Below are 22811 nucleotides of genomic sequence, written 5' to 3'. Positions count from 1 at the left end.
AGACGAAGGAGATGGTGGTGGATTTCAGGAGAGCGCACACTCAGCATGCTCCTCTGACCATCAACAACACTACGGTGGAACGAGTGAGCAGCACCGAGTTCCTGGGTGTGCACATCACAGAAAACCTCTCCTGGTCCGAGAACATCGCATCGCTAGCTGGGAAATCACAGAAATCGCGTCTCTACTTCCTCCGAAAACTGAAGAAAGCAAAAGTCCCTCCCCCCATCATGCACACTCTTCACAGAGGAGAGCATCCTCACCAGCTGCATCACGGTGTGGTTTGGCTCCTGCAACGCGTCCACCCTCCAACTTCAGCAGCTGAGAGGATCATCGGTGCCCCCCTCCCCTCCCCTCCCCTCCCTCCAGGACATCTGACCCGCAAAGCCCTCTGCATTGCAGCTGACCCCACCCATCCATCCCACAGCTCCTTCAGTCTGCTTCCATCTGGGAGAAGACGACGCAGTCTTCAGGCCAGGACCAGCAGACTCAGAGACAGTTTTCTCCTCCAGGCTGTCAGGAAGCTGAACTCTCTCCCAGCCCTGCCCCCCCCTCCCCTCTTGCTGCCCCGTTGCCCTCCTGCTCTGCTGATCCCTGACATACACACCTCATCAGCACTAACTGCACCTTCCACCAGTCCTCTAGTGCCGTTAAAAATTTAAGTAACTATACTTCACTATAGTCACTTTATTCTCTCCTCATTTTGTACTTTTATTTTTATACTATTTATATTTAGGCCTCTTCTATTTATAGTTTGTTTATTGTGCAATTTGAAGGTGTCTCCCCGTTTAACTGAAGATGAAGAGAAAAGTCAATTTCAATTTCTATGTATGTGTCAACATTGTAGATCCTGACAAATAAAGTTACTTGACTTGAGTTGATAGATTCAGATCTTCATGCGGCGTCTCACTGCACAGCAGCGAGCAGCAAGCCAGGCACAAGCGGTGAACCGGGTCAATCAAGGAGCCATCCAGAGCTAAGTAAGACAGTGCAGCACGGCCAGAGTGCCTCATTGTTACCTGCGCGTCTCTTTGGTCTGTGGCAAAAATGATCACCTGGGTTGGGGGGCGGGACCCCATCCTGCCCCTGCCTGGCGAGGATCGGGTCGTACTCCTTTCCGTCGTAGTTGGCGTCAAAGAACTTCTTGAACCACTGAACAAACTCAAAGTTGTCCTGGAACTTCCCTTTGACCAGCTTTTCGACTGGGATGATCTGGACCAGGAAACAGAAGAACACGTTTAGGCCGCGCTATTGCCCCGCCCCTGACCCAGCAGGGTCTACTGCGCTGGGGGCGGGGCTTTCTTTGTGAATCCACCGTGCAGACACGTTCAGGCGATAAGACCCACAGCCGCCTCATGGATGTCATGAAGCTGTGAGGTTCTGCGAGAACTTCAGAAAATTCCGATGTTCCACAGCAGAAATCCCCAAAACACCAGGGGGAGGAGCTACCTGGAAGCTCTACTCATGAAGGCTGTGGAGTGAAGACGTCCAGGTCTGGCGGGCTGAAGGATTGTCTCACCTTGTCCACGCTCATCCTCTTGAAGGCGGCCTGAAGGACTTTGAAGTTGTGTATGAACTCGTGCTCCAGCTTGGCCTGAAACTTGACCTTCTTCAGAAGGACGCAGCCGGGGAACAGCATGTCCATGAACTGGCAGTAAGCCGCTCCTGCAACCCAAACCACAGTCAGAACCCTCTACAGAACCCGCCAGTACGACATAAGACAGCGAGGACACGCCCAGCCCGGACTTCATCTGTAACGGGCACTGGAGACCAGGGGCCTCATTTCTAAAGGTTGCGTACGCACAAAAGAAGGCGTACGCCACTCTCTACGCAATAGTTGAGATTTATAAAAAGCAAACCTGACGGGAAAATGTGCGGTCCTTCACGCTCTGACCCAGGCGTACGCACAAAAACGGGTGAAATGAGAGACGGCGACGCCGTCGGCAGATGGAAGAAACACGTGAAAGTGAAAATGACAATCCTGCCTCTCAGAAATAACATGAAGACTTCACAAAGCAAGTCTGACAATTAACAGCTACACAAACACCCGTTTGATCGATCAGCAGTGAAACAAACAAAAAAGATCAAACGAACATTACAACAGAAATTCAAATGAACACATATTTGGGAAAAGAAAAGTGAAATATGTTCTGCAATATTGGCATGTTGTGCAATTCATCCTCATAAATAATATAGTTAACAGAACGAAATAATGTACAAAACTGATATTCTCCTCAATGTGTCCGTCTGGAGGAGCAGAGATAGATAGATAGATAGATAGATAGATAGATAGATAGATAGATAGATAGATAGATAGATAGATAGATAGATAGATAGATAGATAGATAGATAGATAGATAGATAGATAGATAGATAGATAGATAGATAGATAGATAGATAGATAGATAGATGGATAGATGGATAGATGGATGGATGGATGGATGGATGGATGGATGGATGGATGGATGGATGGATGGATGGATGGATAGATGGATAGATAGATAGATAGATAGATAGATAGATAGATAGATAGATAGATAGATAGATAGATAGATAGATAGATAGATAGATAGATAGAGAGATAGAGAGATAGAGAGATAGATAGAGAGAGATGCATTAATTGTCCACTGGGGAAAGTTGTTTTCATAGTAAAACATTTCTTCATAAGCTATAGAATTATGGTATTCATGCATATGCCTTTAGTTTGTTTTATTTTTGATAAAACAATGTATGGCGTATGTCTCGACCATTCAGAAAGCAACAAGAAATTACATTTGCGCTGATCAATTTCCCATTTCCACGTCGATTATTACCGACATCTGTAGCTTGGCAGATGTAATTAAATGGATGGAAATAAAATGCCCCATCACAATGCGTAATGACGCACAATGGCTGATCTGGCGCTCTTAGAAGATGTGGCAAATGGAAGAATTCAGAGTGAACGCATCTTTAGACAAGAAGACTTGCTGGCAAACGAGGACGAGTGGCTTATGAGCCGGTTCAGACTTCCTCGAGCCGTCCCTTTGGACCTCTGCGGGCTTTTGGGTCCGGCGTTACAGAGGAGCACTCGGAGGAACCACGCGTCACCCGGTGCATCTGGCGCTCCGGTTCCCCCCCCCCCCCCCCCCCGATGGAGCGCTGTAGCCTCACAACCTCGGACCGTGGCCGGTCCGAGGTTGTGAGGCTGCAGCATTTACGGCGTCTGCCGCCGTTTGCCACTCATGTGCCTTTCTGGCATTAGTAATGCCCACACTGTGCCCTCCAAACAACACTTTTCTCCTCTTTTCCACCTCGCCAACGATAAATTCTACTTCACAGTGAGTGAAGTTACGTTTTTTTCATTTCCTCTCTGTGTTGCCATGGTTTCGCAATCAATGAATATTCATTTGCGGGCGTTTCACGGACTATTTATGGGCAACTATGGGCGTGTCATGAAGCCGCAAAAGCTGCGCTGCATTTAGAATCGGTTGTGATTTATTAAGGGAAAGATGCGTGGGATGTGCGTGCGCACGGTTTTATAAATCCAAATATTTCTGTGCGTACGCACGTCCTATGTTTCATCCGTACGCCACTTCTGATGCAAATCCTACGCAAAGTTTTAGAAATGAGGCCCCAGAACAAGGAGGTCAGAAATGCCTCTGAGATCTCCAGATGTTCAGGTGTTCTCCTGTTCTCCGGGCTTCATGTTCTGGTGAGGATGACTGTTAGGAACCTGATGAAGAGGATCAGTCCAACAAGGTGAGTCCCACCTGTCCTTACAGGTGGAGATAGGTGTCTGCAGGTGAAAATGTTGAATGTTGTAGAACCGGTTTGTGGTCCACATATGGCAGCTGCACCTCTGTTCTCTGGAACGTCAGGTTTCTAACCCGACGTTCATCCTTCCCCGCAGAGAACTGTTCTGCTACCTCCCCCTAATGTGGAACAGGTTTGTAGTGGATCTTTGGTTCTGGTAAGGACGTGTGGACTGAACGGTTCTTGAAAGGCTGTGAGTAGGAACTCACCTGAGCACAGCTGCTCCACCTTGGTGTAGTTGAGATGAAGCGAGTCGTTGACCCATGCCAGCATGTCATGTCGACTCAGATTGTCGATGGACACGGATGTGGAGAACACGTTGACCGCCATACCTGCGGCGACACACAGCAGACGCCAACACTCGGCGTGTTTTCACCAACAACTGTGAAGCTTCAGGACCTCGTGTCCACAAAACCTACAACACGCCTCCTGCCTCGGCTTCAGGAAGAACCAGAAAAGGTTTAAGGTCAGAATGATGTGTAAAGAACCCAATCAGAACCGGTTCTGTTTCAGAAATGCTCAGAACTGGTGGTTCGGTAAATATCTAGTTTTGTTTTTTGGAAACTATTTTCTGATCTTAAGGGAGTCCTGATAGGCAGATGATCACAAACACAAAATCAGCTGATGAGCAGATTTATTCAGCGCTCGACTCCTCTTCATCTTCGTCATCATCAGAGTCATCCTCACACCTCCAGCATCTTCTGCCGTCTGTCTCCTCCGCCTCTACCTCACCTCTCTGATGTCCTTCACATTACGACATCTGAGGGAGATCTAGTCAGCTTCTCTAAGGTCTTCTTGAGAAAGCAACATCGTCTTCACTGACGTTTCCATTCTTCTAGCCGGATCTTCATCCTCTGTTCTTCTGGGTTCCTGTCCTGAACACTGAACCTCTTCATCACTTCCTCGTTTCTTTCACCCACGTGTCCGTTAACCCCATCACCACCCTCTACCCTCTAGACACCACGGATCTACACCCAGAGGTTCTCCTCCAGCTCACATTCAACCTGGGGGGTCATAACCACACACAACATTCACCATCAGACCTTCATCTTCAGGGTCATCCTCCTCTTCACCTGCAGAACATTCTTATCAAACCCCTGCTTCAGAATCTCTCCTCCTCTGTTCCTCCTTCCATCCACACCTTGCTCTCTTTCCACCTGGGCTCCTGAACACCCAGAACATCCACCTTTCATCACGTCCACCAACTCTCTGGTTCTCCTGTTCAGAACCCGTCCTAGCTGAACCTCCTGCAGTTAATGGGTCGTGTGTCTGGGCAGGTGATCAGCAGGAGGTCCACCCTCAGCGGTTCTAACAGACCGTTAATGGAACCCTAAGACGTTTTAACAGACCATTACCGGAACCCAACAGACCGTTACCCAAACTTCTGAGGGTCTGTAAGCGGAAGTTCCCATGCTGGACAACAGAATGGATTTTCAGGAAGAACCAGGTGGATGTTCCTTCATGAAGATGCTCAAGTGAGCCTCAGTTTTGCACCAAGAACTTCTCTACGTCTGCTTTGAAGAGCGCAGCTACACCTAAGGAACTCGGGTACGATCTGAGGAACCGTGTGACGCTTAACGACGTTAAACATGAAGATGCTGGTTCTGGTTCTGGAGCCTCGTGAAAACCATCATGGAAGCTGTTTCAGCTGCTGCAGCTCCAGGTCCATGTTGGAGCCAGACGACACCGATTGGTCCGAGTCATTGCTTCTATGGCAACTTCTTTGGCCAATCAGGAAGGAGCTTGGTCCACGTCCGAAGCTCAGGAGAATCTGTCAAAATGCTCGAGGTTGGGGGGGGGGGGGGGCAGCAGGCTCCACCTACTTTACTGAGGCATCTGATTGGTCAGTTTTTAACCTGAACTACAAAAAAAAGTATCCTGAAAAAAGAGAAGTACCAGATCCAGAACAGTTTTTCTGACCAATAGAACAGCTGTTGATGTCTCTACAGATGTCTGTGGGATTTTGGCTTCTTGGAGCCACTTCCTGTTTGGAACGCCAGGGGGCGGGGCCACTCTGTCCAGGTCTTTTTTTAATTGGCATTTTTCAATAAACACATGAGTACAGACACGCATATAAATACCTTTCTGCTATTCAATGACCACAGCATGACCCCCCTCACACACCATGACCCCCCCCCCCTCGCAGTAGACCTCTCCTGGACGGGATGACTGGACAAAGCTCCACAGGGCGGGAACAATGCGGCCCCCCCGATCCCCGCACCACCAGACTGAGCGGGGCGGGACGTCCACGCCCGCGCGGGGGAGAAGCGGACTCCCCCTCGTGGGTGATGTCTACGGGTCATGCGGCGCTCGGGTCCTCGCGGACACTCACCGTCTGCGAAGGGGGGGGGGTCACGCGGAGATGCTTCCGTCGATGTCTCGCGCAGCGCTTTGCTAGCTTGGAGGCTGTAACTACCCTGCGCAGCGCGCATGCGCGCGGCTCGTGCTCGTCAGGCAGTTGACTGTGAATGAGAAGTGGACATAGCGACCCCCCCCCCGTCCCGTTCCTAACAGGAAGTCCCCCCCCCCAGGAAGCCCAAATGCTCCCTTTATCATCCAGTGGTTAACAGCTGTTCTGTAGCAGTTATGAAAACACTGTCTGGATAAAAGAGTCCAGCAGAACCGAACCGATGAAGAAGAGCAGCTCAGACAGGAAACCCAATAGACAGAAGCTCCAGACATCCCTTCTGCTTTCATTAATTCATTAATTCTCTTTTTCTACTACGGTAACTCCTATTTACTCAGTAACAGATGATACATTATAATCCACATCTTCCTGGTCTTTGGACGTTTTCATACCTGGATGTGTAAATGATTTTATTCACTGGAACCATAAACTTCATTAGCAGCACATTTGAAGGAAAAATTACACATTTATTTAAATTCAGTTTTAACCCAGAAACATTTGAACATTTAGATGTAACCAATAAAGTTCCCAGTTTCTTCATTGTATTTTTAAAATGTGGAATTTTCTGGAAGTTGCTTAATTTTAAGCTATTTATCAAATTCCTCAATTCTCTGGAATGCTTGTTGTTGAATAAGATTGTAAAAATTAAATGAATGGGGGAGCTGGACGTCTTTAAAAAAGCATTGGAGCTGGTTATTCTATGGCACCATAGAAGGCCTTCCATGAGGAAAAGTCAGGGCAATGCAATCTTTATTATACATTATAGCAATAGAAACAGTTAAACATAATTATTATCCACTAAAACGTTGTATTGTATGTCGATTTTCCCCTGTTGTCTGTAAAAGTTTCTCTTTTTGTCAGGCACATTTTTTGGGGGATTGTCCCAAAGTCTCTGTGTTTTAGGATTTGCAGATGTGACACAGGCATGTTGGGGAAAATGTTACTTTATCTGCACATAGGATGATGTTTATCAACCTTCCATTCCAGTGAAACATATCTCATAATTATAATTATTATATTGGAAAAATATTATATACACAAGAGAAAAAGAACAAATTTACAGAATCAGATTTCAAAATATATTTGGCCTTTACAGAAAAGTAAAAAATATAAAATCACAACTTGTCAGCAACAATTAGACTAATCAAATCTATTAAGTTAATTATTTCTAATCACCAGACCTCTTAAGTTGAATTATTTTTTATAAATCATTGTTTTATGTTGGGTTGATTACTTTTTTATAAGATGAGGTGAAACTTTTTATACTTTGATTTGTTAGAAGAAGAAAAAAAATTTAGAAAGTGAATCCAAAGTAAAATCAAACATCTGAGAAAGCCTCTTGGAAAAAGCGGTGAAGCGTCTTCAATGTAAAAGATCAATTTCAAACCTTTTTCTTTCTTCATCTCTGAGGAAAAAACATTCACTTTCTTTAAATCGAGCCTTCAGGACACCAAAGTCATGCAGGGGGAAAGAAAAAGACTAAACTCTGTCACCAAGATTTACTTATGTGGACATTTCCATTACAGTCAGATCTGTACGTCTGCAGCTGGTAGACGTCAGGCTCACCACACAGAGGCGCTGTCCATCAATGAACAAAAGACATTTAGTTCTAGCAGGTTCCTCCTGGATTTCTTCTGATCTCTTTAGGGCTGTTACCTTGCCCGCTTCAACCTCAGGTGCTCACCTTCACGATGACCTCCACCTGCAGATGAACCATCATCAAACAGTGCTCCTCATCATCAGTTATGAAGACCAGCAGCAGATCCAGGACAACAGGGATGGAACAATGGGGGTGGTCATAGTGGTGGGGTTGGTCAGATCAGACCCCGAGTTCAGGTTCCGTATCAGACCCCGAGTTCAGGTTCCGTATCAGACCTGAGTTCAGGTTCCGTATCAGCCCCCGAGTTCAGGTTCGGATCAGACCCCGAGTTCAGGTTCGGATCAGACCCCGAGTTCAGGTTCTGATCAGACCCGGAGTTCAGGTTCCGTATCAGACCCGGAGTTCAGGTTCCGATCAGACCCCGAGTTCAGGTTCTGATCAGACCCCGAGTTCAGGTTTTGTATCAGACCCCGTGTTCAGCTTCGGATCAGACCCCGAGTTCAGGTTCTGATCAGACCCCGAGTTCAGGTTCCGATCAGACCCGGAGTTCAGGTTCCGTATCAGACCCGGAGTTCAGGTTCCGATCAGACCCCGAGTTCAGGTTCTGATCAGACCCCGAGTTCAGGTTTTGTATCAGACCCCGTGTTCAGCTTCGGATCAGACCCCGAGTTCAGGTTCCGTATCAGACCCCGAGTTCAGGTTTTGTATCAGACCCCGTGTTCAGCTTCGGATCAGACCCCGAGTTCAGGTTCTGATCAGACCCCGAGTTCAGGTTCCGATCAGACCCGGAGTTCAGGTTCCGTATCAGACCCGGAGTTCAGGTTCCGATCAGACCCCGAGTTCAGGTTTTGTATCAGACCCCGTGTTCAGCTTCGGATCAGACCCGGAGTTCAGGTTCCGATCAGACCCCGAGTTCAGGTTCCGTATCAGACCCCGAGTTCAGGTTTTGTATCAGACCCCGTGTTCAGCTTCGGATCAGACCCCGAGTTCAGGTTCCGATCAGACCCCGAGTTCAGGTTCCGTATCAGACCCCGAGTTCAGGTTCCGATCAGACCCCGAGTTCAGGTTCCGATCAGACCCCGAGTTCAGGTTCCGTATCAGACCCCGAGTTCAGGTTCCGTATCAGACCCCGAGTTCAGGTTCCGTATCAGACCCCGAGTTCAGGTTCCGTATCAGACCTGAGTTCAGGTTCCGTATCAGCCCCCGAGTTCAGTTTCGGATCAGACCCCGAGTTCAGGTTCGGATCAGACCCCGAGTTCAGGTTCTGATCAGACCCGGAGTTCAGGTTCCGTATCAGACCCGGAGTTCAGGTTCCGATCAGACCCCGAGTTCAGGTTCTGATCAGACCCCGAGTTCAGGTTTTGTATCAGACCCCGTGTTCAGCTTCGGATCAGACCCCGAGTTCAGGTTCCGATCAGACCCGGAGTTCAGCTTCGGATCAGACCCGGAGTTCAGGTTCCGATCAGACCCCGAGTTCAGTGCCGTATCAGACCCCGAGTTCAGGTTTTGTATCAGACCCCGTGTTCAGCTTCGGATCAGACCCCGAGTTCAGGTTCCGATCAGACCCCGAGTTCAGGTTCCGATCAGACCCCGAGTTCAGGTTCCGATCAGACCCCGAGTTCAGGTTCCGATCAGACCCCGAGTTCAGGTTCCGTATCAGACCCCGAGTTCAGGTTCCGTATCAGACCCCGAGTTCAGGTTCCGTATCAGACCCCGAGTTCAGGTTCCGTATCAGACCCCGAGTTCAGGTTCCGTATCAGACCCCGAGTTCAGGTTCCGTATCAGACCCCGAGTTCAGGTTCCGTATCAGACCCCGAGTTCAGGTTTTGTATCAGACCCCGTGTTCAGCTTCGGATCAGACCTGGAGTTCAGGTTTGGATCCAGGAGGAGCTGCAAATATGGGAAGACCTGAACCATCAAAGCTGGACTCACCGTGGTCTTTTTCCGCCTCTGGTGACATCTTTTGGTGATGTTGTACTTCTTCAGGTACAGGTCGTCTTCAGAAGCATGCAGCATGTGGATCAGCAGTGGGACGTGGACCTCCAGCAGCTCCTTCTCTGACTTACTCTCCAGCTTGAGGAAGCGCTGGATATGCTGAGGCAGTGACAGCTCCTTCACGTTCATCAGAGTGTGGTAGATGCTCAGGCTTTGGTCAGAAATCAGGTTCTCGTAGCTCATCTTTTGCAGCTGGTTGAGGGCGGTCAAGATGACTTCAGACTTGGTGTCTGGGCGACCAATCAGGCTTTTGAGGAAGTTCTGGATGAAGTGCACAGAGAGGCCATGCAGGAAGCAAACAAATGGGTCCAGATGCCGGTTTTTGCTCTGCAGGGGGGTCTGTAGGGCTTTGCTCACAAACACATCCAGAGGAGACTTGCTTGGGCCGTCCCCATCCCCAGGATGCTCCTGCAACGTCTCAGTCTCCCTGCCACGGTAGGAGTTGAAGACATAAACTGCAGCCAGGAACTCCTGGGTCCTCAGACGGATGAAGCAGTAAGCGGGGTCCTTGCAGGCATTTTTCCTCTTTCTGGAGATGTTTGTGAAGACGTCAGAGTACAGCGGAGCATCTTTGACACTGATGCCGTACTCCACCATGTCAGAGGCGTAGAAGATCAGGTGTCCCTTCTGCAGCTGCTCAAAGGCCAGTTTACCAAGAACCTTGATGACCTTCTTTATGTCTGGATAATTCTCAGCCTTGTCTGGATACTTCTCACAGTTGCGTTTGCTCTGAAGCAACAGAAAGTTGATGTACATGTCACCGATGTTCTTGGGAAACTCCTCTTCCTCTCCGCTCTTCATCAGGTCCTCCAGTACCTTAACCGTGATGCGGCAGAAGTTTGGGAGGTGACACATCCTGTGGAGGTTTTCATACGTTCTCACATGGGAGATGACCCTGTTGGCTTGCTCCTTATTCTTGATCCTCTTCCGGAAATAGGCTTCCTTGTTGGCGTCTGTGAACCCTCTGATCTCTGTCACCAACCCAACAAACTTGGCAGGAATCCGCCCAGCTGCTGCTGGTCTAGTGGTGATCCAGATCTGAGCTAAAGGAAGCAGGTTCCCCTTGATCAGGTTTGTCAGCAGAACGTCCAGCGAGGTCTCCGTCCAAATGTCACTCAGGGTCTCATTCTTTTTGAAGTCCAGAGGAAGCTGACACTCATCCAGACCATCCAAGATCAGCAGAATCCGAAATTCGTCAAAAGAGGTGATTCCAGAATGTTTGATGTCCCCAAAGGTATCATGGAGGAGGTCAACAAAGTTCAGTTTTAGATCCTTCTGCTTGTTTAGTATTTTGAACATGAATGGAAACACAAAGTGGATGTCCTCTGTGTCTCTGCGTCCGGCCCAGTCCAGCGTGAACTTCTGAGTTAATATGCTCTTCCCGACACCAGGAGCTCCTTTCGTCAGAACTATTTTGGCTGACGTGTCCCTTCCAGGCTTCAGTACATCTTCCATTCTGATGTTTCTTCGCATTCTGGGTTTCTTTCTGGACAAGGTTCTGACTTCTTTGTGCTGATGATCATTCCTGGCCTCTGAGACTTGCAGCTCTATGAAGATGTCATTCAAGAAGATTTGATCCTCAGGAATCAAGTTAAAGACGTCCATGAAGTTCCTCAGAACCAGCTTAAGGGTTTCCCAACACTCCGAGTGGACTCCTGCATGAAGGAACACCAGATCAGACCAGAAAGACCCAGAAGAAAGCAGGACGGTTTCTGAGAACCTAAAACCTGCTTCCCTCCAGCGCTTATCCTGGAGTCACCAGCAGGTGGAGCCTGAGCGCCTCACCTGAGTCACCTGACTCTGACAAAGACTGGTTCTACAACAAAACCTGAAAAATCTGAAGGGTTCTGCTTCGTCTGGTTGGAGCAGAAAGACCTGATCTGAGCTGGTCTTACTTCTGCTGTGGTCGGACGTCTGGATTCTAGCTCCACTGTCAGATTCTGCAGCGCACTGGAAGCAGGAGCAGCGAGCCGCAGCAGACCGCTGCCGGTGGGAGGCGATGCAGTGCCTGCAGAACCAATGCCCGCAGCCCAGACAGAGCGGATCCTTCAGGACGTCCTGACACAAGGGGCAGGAGGAAGGCCGCTCCTCCATCCACACAGCCCTCCTCTTCCTCTTTCTGTGGAGGAGTACAAACCGTCAGCAGCATCTGTGTGTCTTCTGGCTGGGATGGTTGTTGAGGTTCTGAGCTCCAGTGGAGCAAGAATCTAAATGTGTTTAGCTGCAGGTTCTGAGAATGGACTCACAGATCTTCAGAGGCCTCAGTCTCCATGGATCCACAGGCAGACGGTTCCTCTGGGACGAGCTGCTGCTCTCTGCAAACACAAACATGGCAGGTTCTGAGTCGGACGAGGACAGTGGGAGAACTGAGCAGAACACCGTTTGGATGACCGTGGTTCTGCATGAAGGAACCGCTCCAGAAATCCAAAGAGACGGTTAGAAGTTCCTGCATAAACGGTCGTCAGTTTAGCCACTGAACTGCTGAGTTTCTGATCTTCTGCTGCAGGGAGGGGCATTGGGAGATCTGGAGAGGGGAGATCAGGTTGGAAGGACTAGCGGAGATTTCACGAGGACATTAGATCATCTGCTTAGGTCTCCTTTGAAGTTCAGCTGGTCACCTGCAGCTCAAAGAATCATTTTATTTTATTTAACCAGGAAAGTCCCATTGAGATGAAAAACCTCTTTTCCAAGGGAGTCCTGGCCAACAGGCAGCACATTTCAATACAAACAAACATCATTAAAGTCACAGAAGTCATGAGAAGCAGTTGTACATTATTGTTTCAGCCTCTGATGCTTTGAGCTTACTCTTAAAAACATTTAAAGATACCAGTTCAGTTAGTTTCCAGGTTTTCTGCAGCATTTTCCAAGCAAAAGGAGCAGAGTGAACGAAGGCTTTTTTCCAGCTCTGTGCAGCAAATAGAACACAAAGCAACAACTGATTCCACACTTCTTGTGATTAAGGAACAAATGTAGGGAGGCAGTAATCCAAGGCCTTGTAAATCAAAGTGTACCAATGTTCCTGTATTCTGGATTACAAGTCACAGTGAAGCGTCAGGGAAGCATGACACATGGGGTCAACCGTTTGGAGACATGAAGACGAGGCATTCTTGTACACAATATCACCATAATCCAGCACAGATAGAGAAGCTGCAGCGACAAGACGCTTTTTTACTTCAAAAGAAAAACACAACTTATTACAAAAGAAAACGTGTGTTATTCTATGAGAGGTCTAAAGGTGAGGGAGTCATCAATCCAGACACCAAGGTACTTGTATTCGTGAACCACCTCTATGCCATTTCCATCCAAGGTGGAATTGTTAAGGGAACAACATTAGCTTAGTCTTCTCAGCATTGAGAACTAATTTTAACTGAAGAAGTGATGCTGAATAGCATCAGAGACATTTTGACCCTAGTCATTGATGTACAAAATCAATAGTAGGAAACGGAGCCGTGTGCCCCCCCCCTGTGGACAGTAACACATTTTGGATAAAACACATACATTTATTGGCCTGTAGTTAGTCAGTATGGATGGATCACCTCCCTTTAATAAAGAAAAAACAAAAGCTGATTTCCAAACTGATGGAATTTCTGTAGTTTTGATTGAAAGATTAACAGGAATTGTGAATCAAATCTGCTGCCCCGGAGCTTTTCTGTGATCCAATGCCTTCAGCAGAGTCAGAGGAACAAAGTGAAATGGGTCCCCAGGAAACATGGGGGGGGGTTTGATGAGGACATTCCTGTAGAATCAAACCAGGAACCTGAGGATAAAAATGCTCCCTTAAGGAATTCAGGACTTCAGTTTTATCATTAACTAGGACTGAACCTTTAACAACAGAAGTAGGAGGGGATCAGTTTAGTCCCAGAGAGACTGGATCACTCTAAGGTGCTCAGCAGTGACACACACAAATATTCTGTGTGGCCTTTTTTATAACAGAAGTAGACTTATTCCAATCAATCTTACTCTGAGGCTGAAGGTTCGGGCTGACCCTCGAAGGCTGCAGATTCTGATTTGGATGGGTCCATCTCTATGCTTGGTTCTGAAGAACCCAATGTCACCTCGTTCTCTGAAGAACCCATCTTCATTAATCAGCTTAAGGTGTCGACCCAAAGAGCTGATGAACAAACACACAAAGACGATTGAACATTTGCACACAGACACACAAACACAAGAAAAGGAAACACAACTGCTGTGTCCAGCAATGGGTTCTGGTGTCAGGCTTACCTGCTTCCTGGTTCCGTCAGTAAAATGGAGCTGTGCCTCTGAAGGCTGCAGTTTCCGGGTTCTTGTCTGTAATAATACACCTGGTTCACCTGAGCAGTGCGGCTCCTCCCACTGTTGCGTAAGAGATCACATGACTGCAGTGCACTGTGGGTGATCTAACCTGCAGCTCAGAGAAATCAAGTTCTGCAGACAGAACCGAGTCTAAGGAACAAATGAATCCAAGAAAAAGTCTCTCAAAAAACGTTTTTATTTCCTACCGAAAGAATCTGCAGAGTTTCATTACGTTTTAGAAGGTTTTTCTGAGCTTCATGGGGGGGGGGTCACAGTCCAGTTAGAATGGACAAAGGTCTCCATGGAAGGGGGGGGGTCTCCTCCAGGTGTGGGAACCTCTGCAGGATGTTAATATGAAGTTTTATTTCCCTTTTAGGTAGGAATGGGGGCCAGGGGGCGGGGCAGGCAGCTGATTGACATTCTGGGACACTTATCCCCCCAAAACTGCCTCCAGCTGTGAAAAGCTGCTGAGTCGAACACAGATCCTGCAGCAGCTGAGACGTTCTGAGAGTTCTCCTGTTGTTTTGGACGTTCTTCCTGTTCCTGGAATACGAGTTTCTCTCTCCATGTTCCTTCACTGCAGACGTCGTTTCACTGAACGCGGTCCACGGACAATAAACAACTCAGATTTTTGATCATCCATTTTATTCTTGGAGATTTTCTGATTTTTCTGGTCTTTCATTTATGGTTTCACATTTGCACCCGGGGGCGGCATAGCCCCCCCCCATGAACCAGGAAAACTATGCAGCTGAGGCTTTGCTCAAGAGTACCAAGGTGATCATTCCCAAACATAGTGAGTACCAGAATTTACCAAATGCTGCAGAATCTGTATCAGAGACCTGGACAAAGCGAGTGTGACCCCCCCCCCCCCCCCGGCCATAGAAAATGCCGTACCTCCAGCTCCTACCAAATTAAGCCATTTCAGTACCTCAGGAGAATCTGTTAATCAAATGTTTGAAGTTGGGGCAGCAGGCTCCACCTACTTTTACTGAACCATCTGATTGGTCAGTTTATAACTTGAACTAAAAGGATTATGAAAAAGATGTTTAAAGATGTTTAAAGAGTGTATACCAGATCCAGAACGGTTCTTCTGACCAATAGAACAACTGAGGAACAGCTGCTTCTTTCTCTATAGACGTCTACGGGATTTTGGCTTCTTGGAGCCACTTCCTGTTTGGAACGCCAGGGGGGGAGGAGTCACTATGTCCAGTTCTCGTATCCAGTCAATGGTAGCAAAGGGAACATTAATCAATTGAACCCATGTTAAAAAGTCTGGTGTTCTCCCAGAAACAGCTTTAAAAAAACATTTGATCAGGATATCAGAAGGTCATGTGGTGATGTCAGAGTCTGCGCAGCTGCAGACACATCATATGCAGTCACAGCTGAGAGTGTTGCTGCGGGAGCTGGTGATCACCTGCACTCTGTGATTGGTCTGCTGCTGCAACTTTTGGATGAGCTGCAGCAGATGAGGACTGGACTCATAGAGGACCCAGCTGGGGTCTTTTGGGTTGGGCCTATGATACACGTCCAGGATTTCCACTGTGTGGAGATGTTTCATTTCCTGCAGAAACAGGAAGTCCTCCTCCAATACGCCATGATGCCTGCAAAGAGACGTGTAAACAATAAGAACCAGAACCTCCATAACAAAAACATCTGACAACACAGAAACCAACATTTGATTAAAAAAAAGTTAGAGATGAGAAGAATTTTGGAAACATTTCTCAGCGGGACACCTAGCTTGCAGCGTCTCACCTGATAGCCAGCGTTTTCAGGTGAGGAAAGAGTTGAGGAAGGAGCTTAATCAAGCTAGAAGATGATCCCCAAGGCTCTAGATGGAGGTGCTCCAGGTTAGGAGCCCTTGCTGAGACGACCTGCAGGTCTTCAGTCTGAAGATCTACACTGAGGGTCAGGCTGAGCAGAGAGGAAGGCAGGAAGTCTGCGTATGCTGCCAGAGGATGGCCTCCTGTTGGACAAACACACCTGTTCTCAATGCTGCTGTGCTTATGTGGTGACATGTTTCCAGGATGTGTTTACACGTTCACATATTTACAAGTCTACATGTAAATGTCGTTATATGTTGACCTGTTGACGTGTTTGTGTTTTTATGTGTTTAAATGTTGACGTGTTTATGTGTTGACGTGTTTATGTGTTGACGTGTTGATGTGTTTGTGTTGACGTGTTTATGTGTTGACGTGTTTATGTGTTTATGTGTTTAAGTGTTGACGTGTTTATGTGTTGACGTGTTTGTGTTTTTATGTGTTTAAATGTTGACGTGTTTATATGTTGACGTGTTTAAGTGTTGACGTGTTTAAGTGTTGACGTGTTTAAGTGTTGACGTGTTTATGTGTTGACGTGTTTAAATGTTGACGTGTTTATATGTTGACGTGTTTAAATGTTGACGTGTTTACATGTTGACGTGTTTAAGTGTTGACGTGTTTATGTGTTGACGTGTTTATGTGTTGACGTGTTTAAATGTTGACGTGTTTAAATGTTGACGTGTTTAAATGTTGACGTGTTTATATGTTGACGTGTTTAAATGTTGACGTGTTTATATGTTGACGTGTTTAAATGTTGACGTGTTTGTTGGACAAACACACCTGTTCTCAATGCTGCTGTGCTTATGTGGTGACATGTTTCCAGGATGTTTTTACACGTTCACATATTTACAAGTCTACATGTAAATGTCGTTATATGTTGACCTGTTGAAGTGTTTGTGTTTTTATGTGTTTAAATGTTGACGTGTTTAAATGTTGACGTGTTTAAATGTTGACGTGTTTATATGTTGACGTGTTTAAATGTTGACGTGTTTAAATGTTGACGTGTTTACATGTTGACGTGTTTACATGTTGACGTGTTTACATGTTGACGTGTTTACATGTTGACGTGTTTAAATGTTGACGTGTTTATATGCTGACGTGTTTATATGCTGACGTGTTTAAATGCTGCCGTGTTTAAATGTTGACGTGTTTATATGTTGACGTGTTTAAATGTTGACGTGTTTACATGTTGACGTGTTTAAATGTTGACGTGTTTATATGTTGACGTGTTTATATGCTGACGTGTTTAAATGCTGACGTGTTTACATGTTGACGTTTTTACATGTTGACGTGTTTACATGTTGACGTGTTTAAATGTTGACGTGTTTACATGTTGACGTGTTTAAATGTTGACGTGTTTACATTTTGACGTGTTTACATTTTGACGTGTTTACATGTTGACGTGTTTACATGTTGACGTGTTTACATGTTGACGTGTTTAAATGTTGACGTGTTTATATGTTGACGTGTTTAAATGTTGACGTGTTTATACGTTGACGTGTTTAAACGTTGACGTGTTTATATGTTGACGTGTATAAATGTTGCCGTGTTTAAATGTTGACGTGTTTATATGTTGACGTGTTTATATGTTGACGTGTTTATATGTTGACGTGTTTATATGTTGACGTGTTTACATGTTGACGTGTTTAAATGTTGACGTGTTTATATGTTGACGTGTATAAATGTTGCCGTGTTTAAATGTTGACGTGTTTATATGTTGACGTGTTTATATGTTGACGTGTTTATATGTTGACGTGTTTATATGTTGACGTGTTTACATGTTGACGTGTTTACATGTTGACGTGTTTATATGTTGACGTGTTTAAATGTTGACGTGTTTAAATGTTGACGTGTTTATATGTTGACGTGTATAAATGTTGCCGTGTTTAAATGTTGACGTGTTTATATGTTGACGTGTTTATATGTTGACGTGTTTATATGTTGACGTGTTTAAATGTTGACGTGTTTATATGTTGACGTGTTTACATGTTGACGTGTTTATATGTTGACGTGTTTATATGTTGACGTGTATTAATGTTGCCGTGTTTAAATGTTGACGTGTTTAAATGTTGACGTGTTTAAATGTTGACGTGTTTAAATGTTGACGTGTTTATCTGTTGACGTGTTTAAATGTTGACGTGTTTATATGTTGACGTGTTTAAATGTTGACGTGTTTAAATGTTGACGTGTTTATATGTTGACGTGTATTAATGTTGCCGTGTTTAAATGTTGACGTGTTTATCTGTTGACGTGTTTAAATGTAGACGTGTTTAAATGTTGACGTGTTTGCACGTTTACGTGTTGGAGAGTTGGGAGCTACCGTGCACACTGAGACTGGAGAGTTCAGGCAACGACGTCAGCCATGTCCGAAGGTGACAGTTGGGTCCAGGTACGGAGTACAGGTGCAGCACCGACAGGCTTTGTAGGCGGAGCAGAGGCTGCAGGACTTCCTGTGTCACCACGGCGTCATAATTGAGCAGCTGCAGATGCGACAGCTGCAGACCGGCGGTCCCCTCTGGAAGACAAAGTCAGCGTGAGGCCATCATGGCGGCGTTCCACTTTGCCTCCAAGGAAAATTCAGCAATAAATAATCAAATCGTTCCCATTCCACATGAGATCTCCAGTGTGGAGAAGTTTGATCTCTTTATCAAGCATCATTGGCCTCTGGTAGAGGACCTGAGCTTGTGTGAGAAACCACCTGTGGAAGGGTGAGGGGGCGTTTATATATGCATGTATATATAGACGCGCCCTCATAGCGCTTGATGGTTTTTGTGACTGCACTTGGGCACACTTTCAAAGTTTTCCCAAATTTTGGGACTGACCTTCATTTCTCAAGTAAGTAATGATGGTCACTTGTTTTTCTGTACTTAGCTGCTTTTTTCTTGCCATAATCCAAATTCTAACAGTGTATTCAGTAGGACTATCAGCTGTGGCACCAGCTGACTTCTGCACAACTTAACTGATGGTCCCAACCCCATTTATAAGGCAAGAAATCCCAATAATTAACCCTGACAGGCACACCTGTGAAGTAAAAACATTTCAGGTGACTACTTCTGGAAGTCCATCCAGAGAATGACAAGTGTAATCAAAGCAAAAGGTGGCTACTATGAAGAACCTACATTGTGACATATTCTCAGTTGTTTCACACTATTTTGTTATGTATATAATTCCACGTGTTCATTCATAGTTTTAATGCCTTCAGTGTGAATCTATAATTTTCATAGTCATGAAAATAAAGAAAACTCTTTAAATGAGAAGATGTGTCCACACCTTTGGTCTGAACTGTGTGTGTATATATATATATATATACATATATATATATATACACACACACTCATTTAATTACATCCTTTTCTGAGTTCATTCAGGATTTTCTTGACAGCAGAAACATTTTTCTCCCTGCATGTTTTCTGATTTTTCTCTTTTTTTGTTTTGGTGAGAAGGTTCCTCCTCCGGACGTCGGTCACAAGTCCTCATCTCAGGAGGAAACACCGGAGCTTCTTCTTCTAATTCCTGAGTAGTCAAAAAATAAAAAGCATGCTGAGCCACGGCGGTCCAGCTGAAACATCAGCTGCATCCTTGTGACTCCAGGTGATTCTGATCTACACGTGTCTACGCTTGGCGCTGCTCACCTGCAGTCCTCATCCTCTTTACGGTCTTCTTAAAGAATCCAGGCTGACAAGAAAAGGTTCATCATGGAGTCTGCAGGACAACAGAAGAACCTGCAGCCTCCTGCTCAGCTTTCCTTTTTCTACAGACGGATCTGTAGAAAAAGGAGCTCCTGAGAGAACCAGAACCAAGCAGTTTAATGATGAGCAGGTGACCCGCCAGCGTTCCTCTGAACCTTTCAAGTCCAGACGAAGTTCTTCTCTCTCCAGCTGCAGAGTTCCTGCATTTTTCCTAAAGAGGCTGTGGAACCTCTATCTATGTGGAACCAGCTGTTGGAGCAGAACTTTGGAACCTCACTGACGACCTTGGAGGGGTCATCAGTTCTTCCTCCTCCTCCTCAGTACTCTAGCTTAGTTAAACCACTCAGATGTTTCTGTTTACCTGGGGGGTGAGCCGGGTAGAAGAAGTCCCCCGCCAGTGTCTTGTAGGTTATCATGGTCCAGGACAGGTGTCTGAGCCGGGTCAGGTGACTGAGGATGCCGCTGAGGGTTCTGATTCTCAAACTGCCGTCATGATGCAGCTGCAGAGAGGTGAGCCTGCGCAGCTGAGTCACAGCAGCCAGCAGGTGAGCGGCCGGACAGGTGAGCTGCACCTTACACAAAGTGAGCTGTGTCAGCTGATCGCTGAGCGGAACCAGGAAGTCCAGTCTGCTGAGCGGCATGCAGCTGGATGTGAGGGACAGGCGCTGCAGCTGGACCAGGACCTGCAGCTCCCGGACCTCCAGCTCCATCCAGCGGTCCAGACGAAGCGAGTCCAATAGCGGCAGCCAGGAGGACAGCAGCTTCAGGTCCTTCTTCACACCTGCGCGCAGCCGCACCACACGCACCTGCCACCGGGCCAGGCTGCGCCAGAACCCACGGTTGTACCGGGACAGGTCCTTCAGGACCACGCTGAAGCCCTGCCATGAGACACTAGACTCGTCCAGCAGGCTCCGAAAATGGGAGCAGGTGCAGCGCATGCGCAGCTTGTCTTTCCAAGACAGGTAGCTGAAGATACGCAGCCACAGCTCAGCGGGAAGCCGCAGCGCCGCCATTATCAGGCCGCCAGCGGGGCTGTACCTGCGCAGGTGGGAGCGGGAGCCGCACCTGCGCAGGTACATGTCCGGGTCCGGCTCACGCGGACCACGACGGTGCTTCGCTTTCTCAGCCGGTCACAGACGTCTGCTTCCGCTGCCTCTCACAAACGTCTCGGTCCTGCAGGATCGGCGCTCAGATATGTTACCGAACCGTAATTTCGAGTCTGGGCGCATGCGCAGTCACTCGAAAAAGACAACCGGGCAGTTTATAAATGTGCGACGTCAAAGGTGGACTCCGCGAAAAAAAAAAGAAGGACGGAGCAATGAGTTCTATCACTAGAGGAGACATCACGTGGTTCCTCATGGGAGGAGAGCACCGCCATCTTGGTGAGGTCCAGTCACTGCTGCAGTGCAGCATGTGAACACATTTTTTGCATAATACCAGTTCATTGTTTGGGTTTCAACTGCTAAAATCAGAGAACTGAGTCCATGAAGGAGGAAATATATAATTTTACAGATAAGTATTATAATTTTTTTCTTTTAATGCTGCAGGGGCTTTATTAATAGAACACATGTTGACATGCATGATGCTGCAGTGCTATTATCAACATGCTGCATGATGTACGGATAATTTGCTGTCGACATAAATGTACATTTTATTTTTGCTAAACCTGTATACAGCATACTAGGATATTATAGTAATATAGATTTATACATTTCTGACTCAGTGACTGAACTTTTCTTGCAGGTTTCCAATGGATTCAGACTACAGGAAAAAGTGGACCTTAGCAATAGGCAAATACGACACGCCTACTAATTATGAGGCGGCAGTCAACACACTTGTGTTAATTTGGTGGCGGTGCTTTAAAAGCCCTCCTCCTCCCCGTACGGACTTTAACTCGTGCTGCCACGCCTGCTTGATTAGGGATTTGGTTCGGCTGTGTCTGTCCCTATATAAGGAACAGGGAGAGTGGATAGACAGCGGCTGCCTGCCTGGTATGTATGGCTGAAGCTCCTCTTTTTTGAAGGATGTAGGTCACATTTTACTCATTTACATTCTTTAACTACACTGACCAAAAATATAAACGCAACACTTTTGTTATTGCTCCCATTTTTTATGGTATAAACCTCAAAGATGTGAAACATTTTCCACATACACAAAATAACCAGTTCTCTGAAATATTGTTCACAAATCTGTCTAAATCTGTGATAGTGAGCACTTCTCCTTTGCCAAGACAATCCATCCCACCTCACAGGTGTGCCATATCAAGATGCTGATTAGACCGGGACGAATTTCGCGCGCCAAATTCGCCGACGTTTAACGCCTTGTGACTAAACAAAGGGCACCAATGTGAGTGTGCACACCGACGCGAAAAAACGCCACGCGTAAAAGCGTCATTTTTTTTAAAACGCCTCGGGTTCATTTTTTTGGTTTGACGCACCGCGTCGAAATCTATTCGACCAATGAGAATGGCGCTTTTGCACACGAGTCTGGAGCTTCTGAAGTTACAGTAAAGCACAACTTGGGGGCGCTCAAACACAAAACTGCCCTGCTGAGCACATATACCAGCGAAGAAGATAGACGCCAATTAGCGTCTACACTGCCGCGAAGAAATAATGACGGACATTCTAAAATATCCCCGAAAACGCTTGTGATACATTTTCAGCTCTTGTACCAGTCGATAAAACTCCCCATGTTCTTCTCTTCTTGTAACTATGGGATGTACCCAAAATCGGTGTATTTTCTGGCGTCTTTCATCATTCAACAGAACAATAATTTCTTCATCGCTGTAGCTACTGGTGCTGGAAATATTCATATTTTCTTTGATTCTGACAAGCGTGTAAATACTTGCTCTCTTCTTCTGAGTAAAAAGCGACTTTAAGACGCGTAAAGTGGCGCAGCGCCACCTTGTGTACAGGAGTATTTCTGTTTACATTAAGCGCCATCTAATGTCAGGGAATGAAATTGCATGTTCGCTCGGCTCATCGTCAGCGAAAATCGCCTGGGTGTGAACACAAAAAACGTGGCGAAAAACGCTGGCGAATAACGCCTGGCGAATATTCGTCCCGGTGTGTACGAGCCTTTAGACTGGCCACAAGAAAAGGCCTCTCTGAAATCTTCAGTTTTGTTTTATTGAGGGGGTCAGGGGACTTAGACAACCAGTCAGTATCTGGTGTGACCACCGTTTGCCTCATGAAGTGCGACACATCTCCTTCGCATAGAGTTGATCAGGTTGTCCATTGTGG

General features: G+C 46.5%; 3 protein-coding genes across 5 annotated transcripts in view; all 3 read right to left on the bottom strand.

The window, feature by feature from the left end:
* Positions 1-6257, bottom strand: part of LOC101160378 (microtubule-associated protein RP/EB family member 3) — a 29218-nt gene extending 22961 nt beyond the window's left edge. For 2 of the 3 annotated variants that reach the window (XM_023951400.1, XM_023951401.1), the window contains exons 1-4: positions 6122-6251; positions 3999-4121; positions 1517-1662; positions 1053-1209 (exon numbers count right to left, since the gene is read on the bottom strand). In XM_023951400.1, coding sequence (XP_023807168.1) covers positions 1053-1209; positions 1517-1662; positions 3999-4121; positions 6122-6221 — 526 coding nt within the window. In that variant the 5' untranslated portion in view covers positions 6222-6251. Of the gene's footprint in view, positions 1-1052; positions 1210-1516; positions 1663-3998; positions 4122-6121 lie in introns of all 3 variants that reach the window. The other variant, XM_023951402.1, reaches the window with a different exon arrangement.
* Positions 6258-6929: 672 nt separating this feature from the next.
* Positions 6930-14123, bottom strand: LOC101160618 (protein NLRC3). The gene is made up of 6 exons (XM_004084466.4): positions 14013-14123; positions 13752-13902; positions 12038-12106; positions 11687-11910; positions 9729-11446; positions 6930-7898 (listed from the first exon to the last, which is right to left on the bottom strand). The coding sequence occupies exons 2-6, from the start codon at positions 13871-13873 to the stop codon at positions 7869-7871; spliced, it is 2163 nt and encodes a 720-aa protein (XP_004084514.1). The 5' UTR covers positions 13874-13902; positions 14013-14123; the 3' UTR covers positions 6930-7868.
* A 568-nt stretch (positions 14124-14691) lies between these two features.
* On the bottom strand, positions 14692-20916 carry LOC105357549. The gene is made up of 4 exons (XM_011492695.2): positions 19931-20916; positions 18201-18395; positions 15816-16026; positions 14692-15664 (listed from the first exon to the last, which is right to left on the bottom strand). Exons 1-4 carry the CDS (start codon positions 20646-20648, stop codon positions 15430-15432), a joined length of 1359 nt encoding a protein of 452 aa, XP_011490997.1. The 5' UTR covers positions 20649-20916; the 3' UTR covers positions 14692-15429.
* Between the last annotated feature and the right edge of the window lie 1895 nt (positions 20917-22811).

The sequence above is a fragment of the Oryzias latipes genome, chromosome 22, assembly GCF_002234675.1.
Source record: "Oryzias latipes chromosome 22, ASM223467v1".
NCBI classification, from domain to species: Eukaryota; Metazoa; Chordata; class Actinopteri; order Beloniformes; family Adrianichthyidae; genus Oryzias; species Oryzias latipes.
This window is presented reverse-complemented; position numbering and strand designations above follow the sequence as displayed.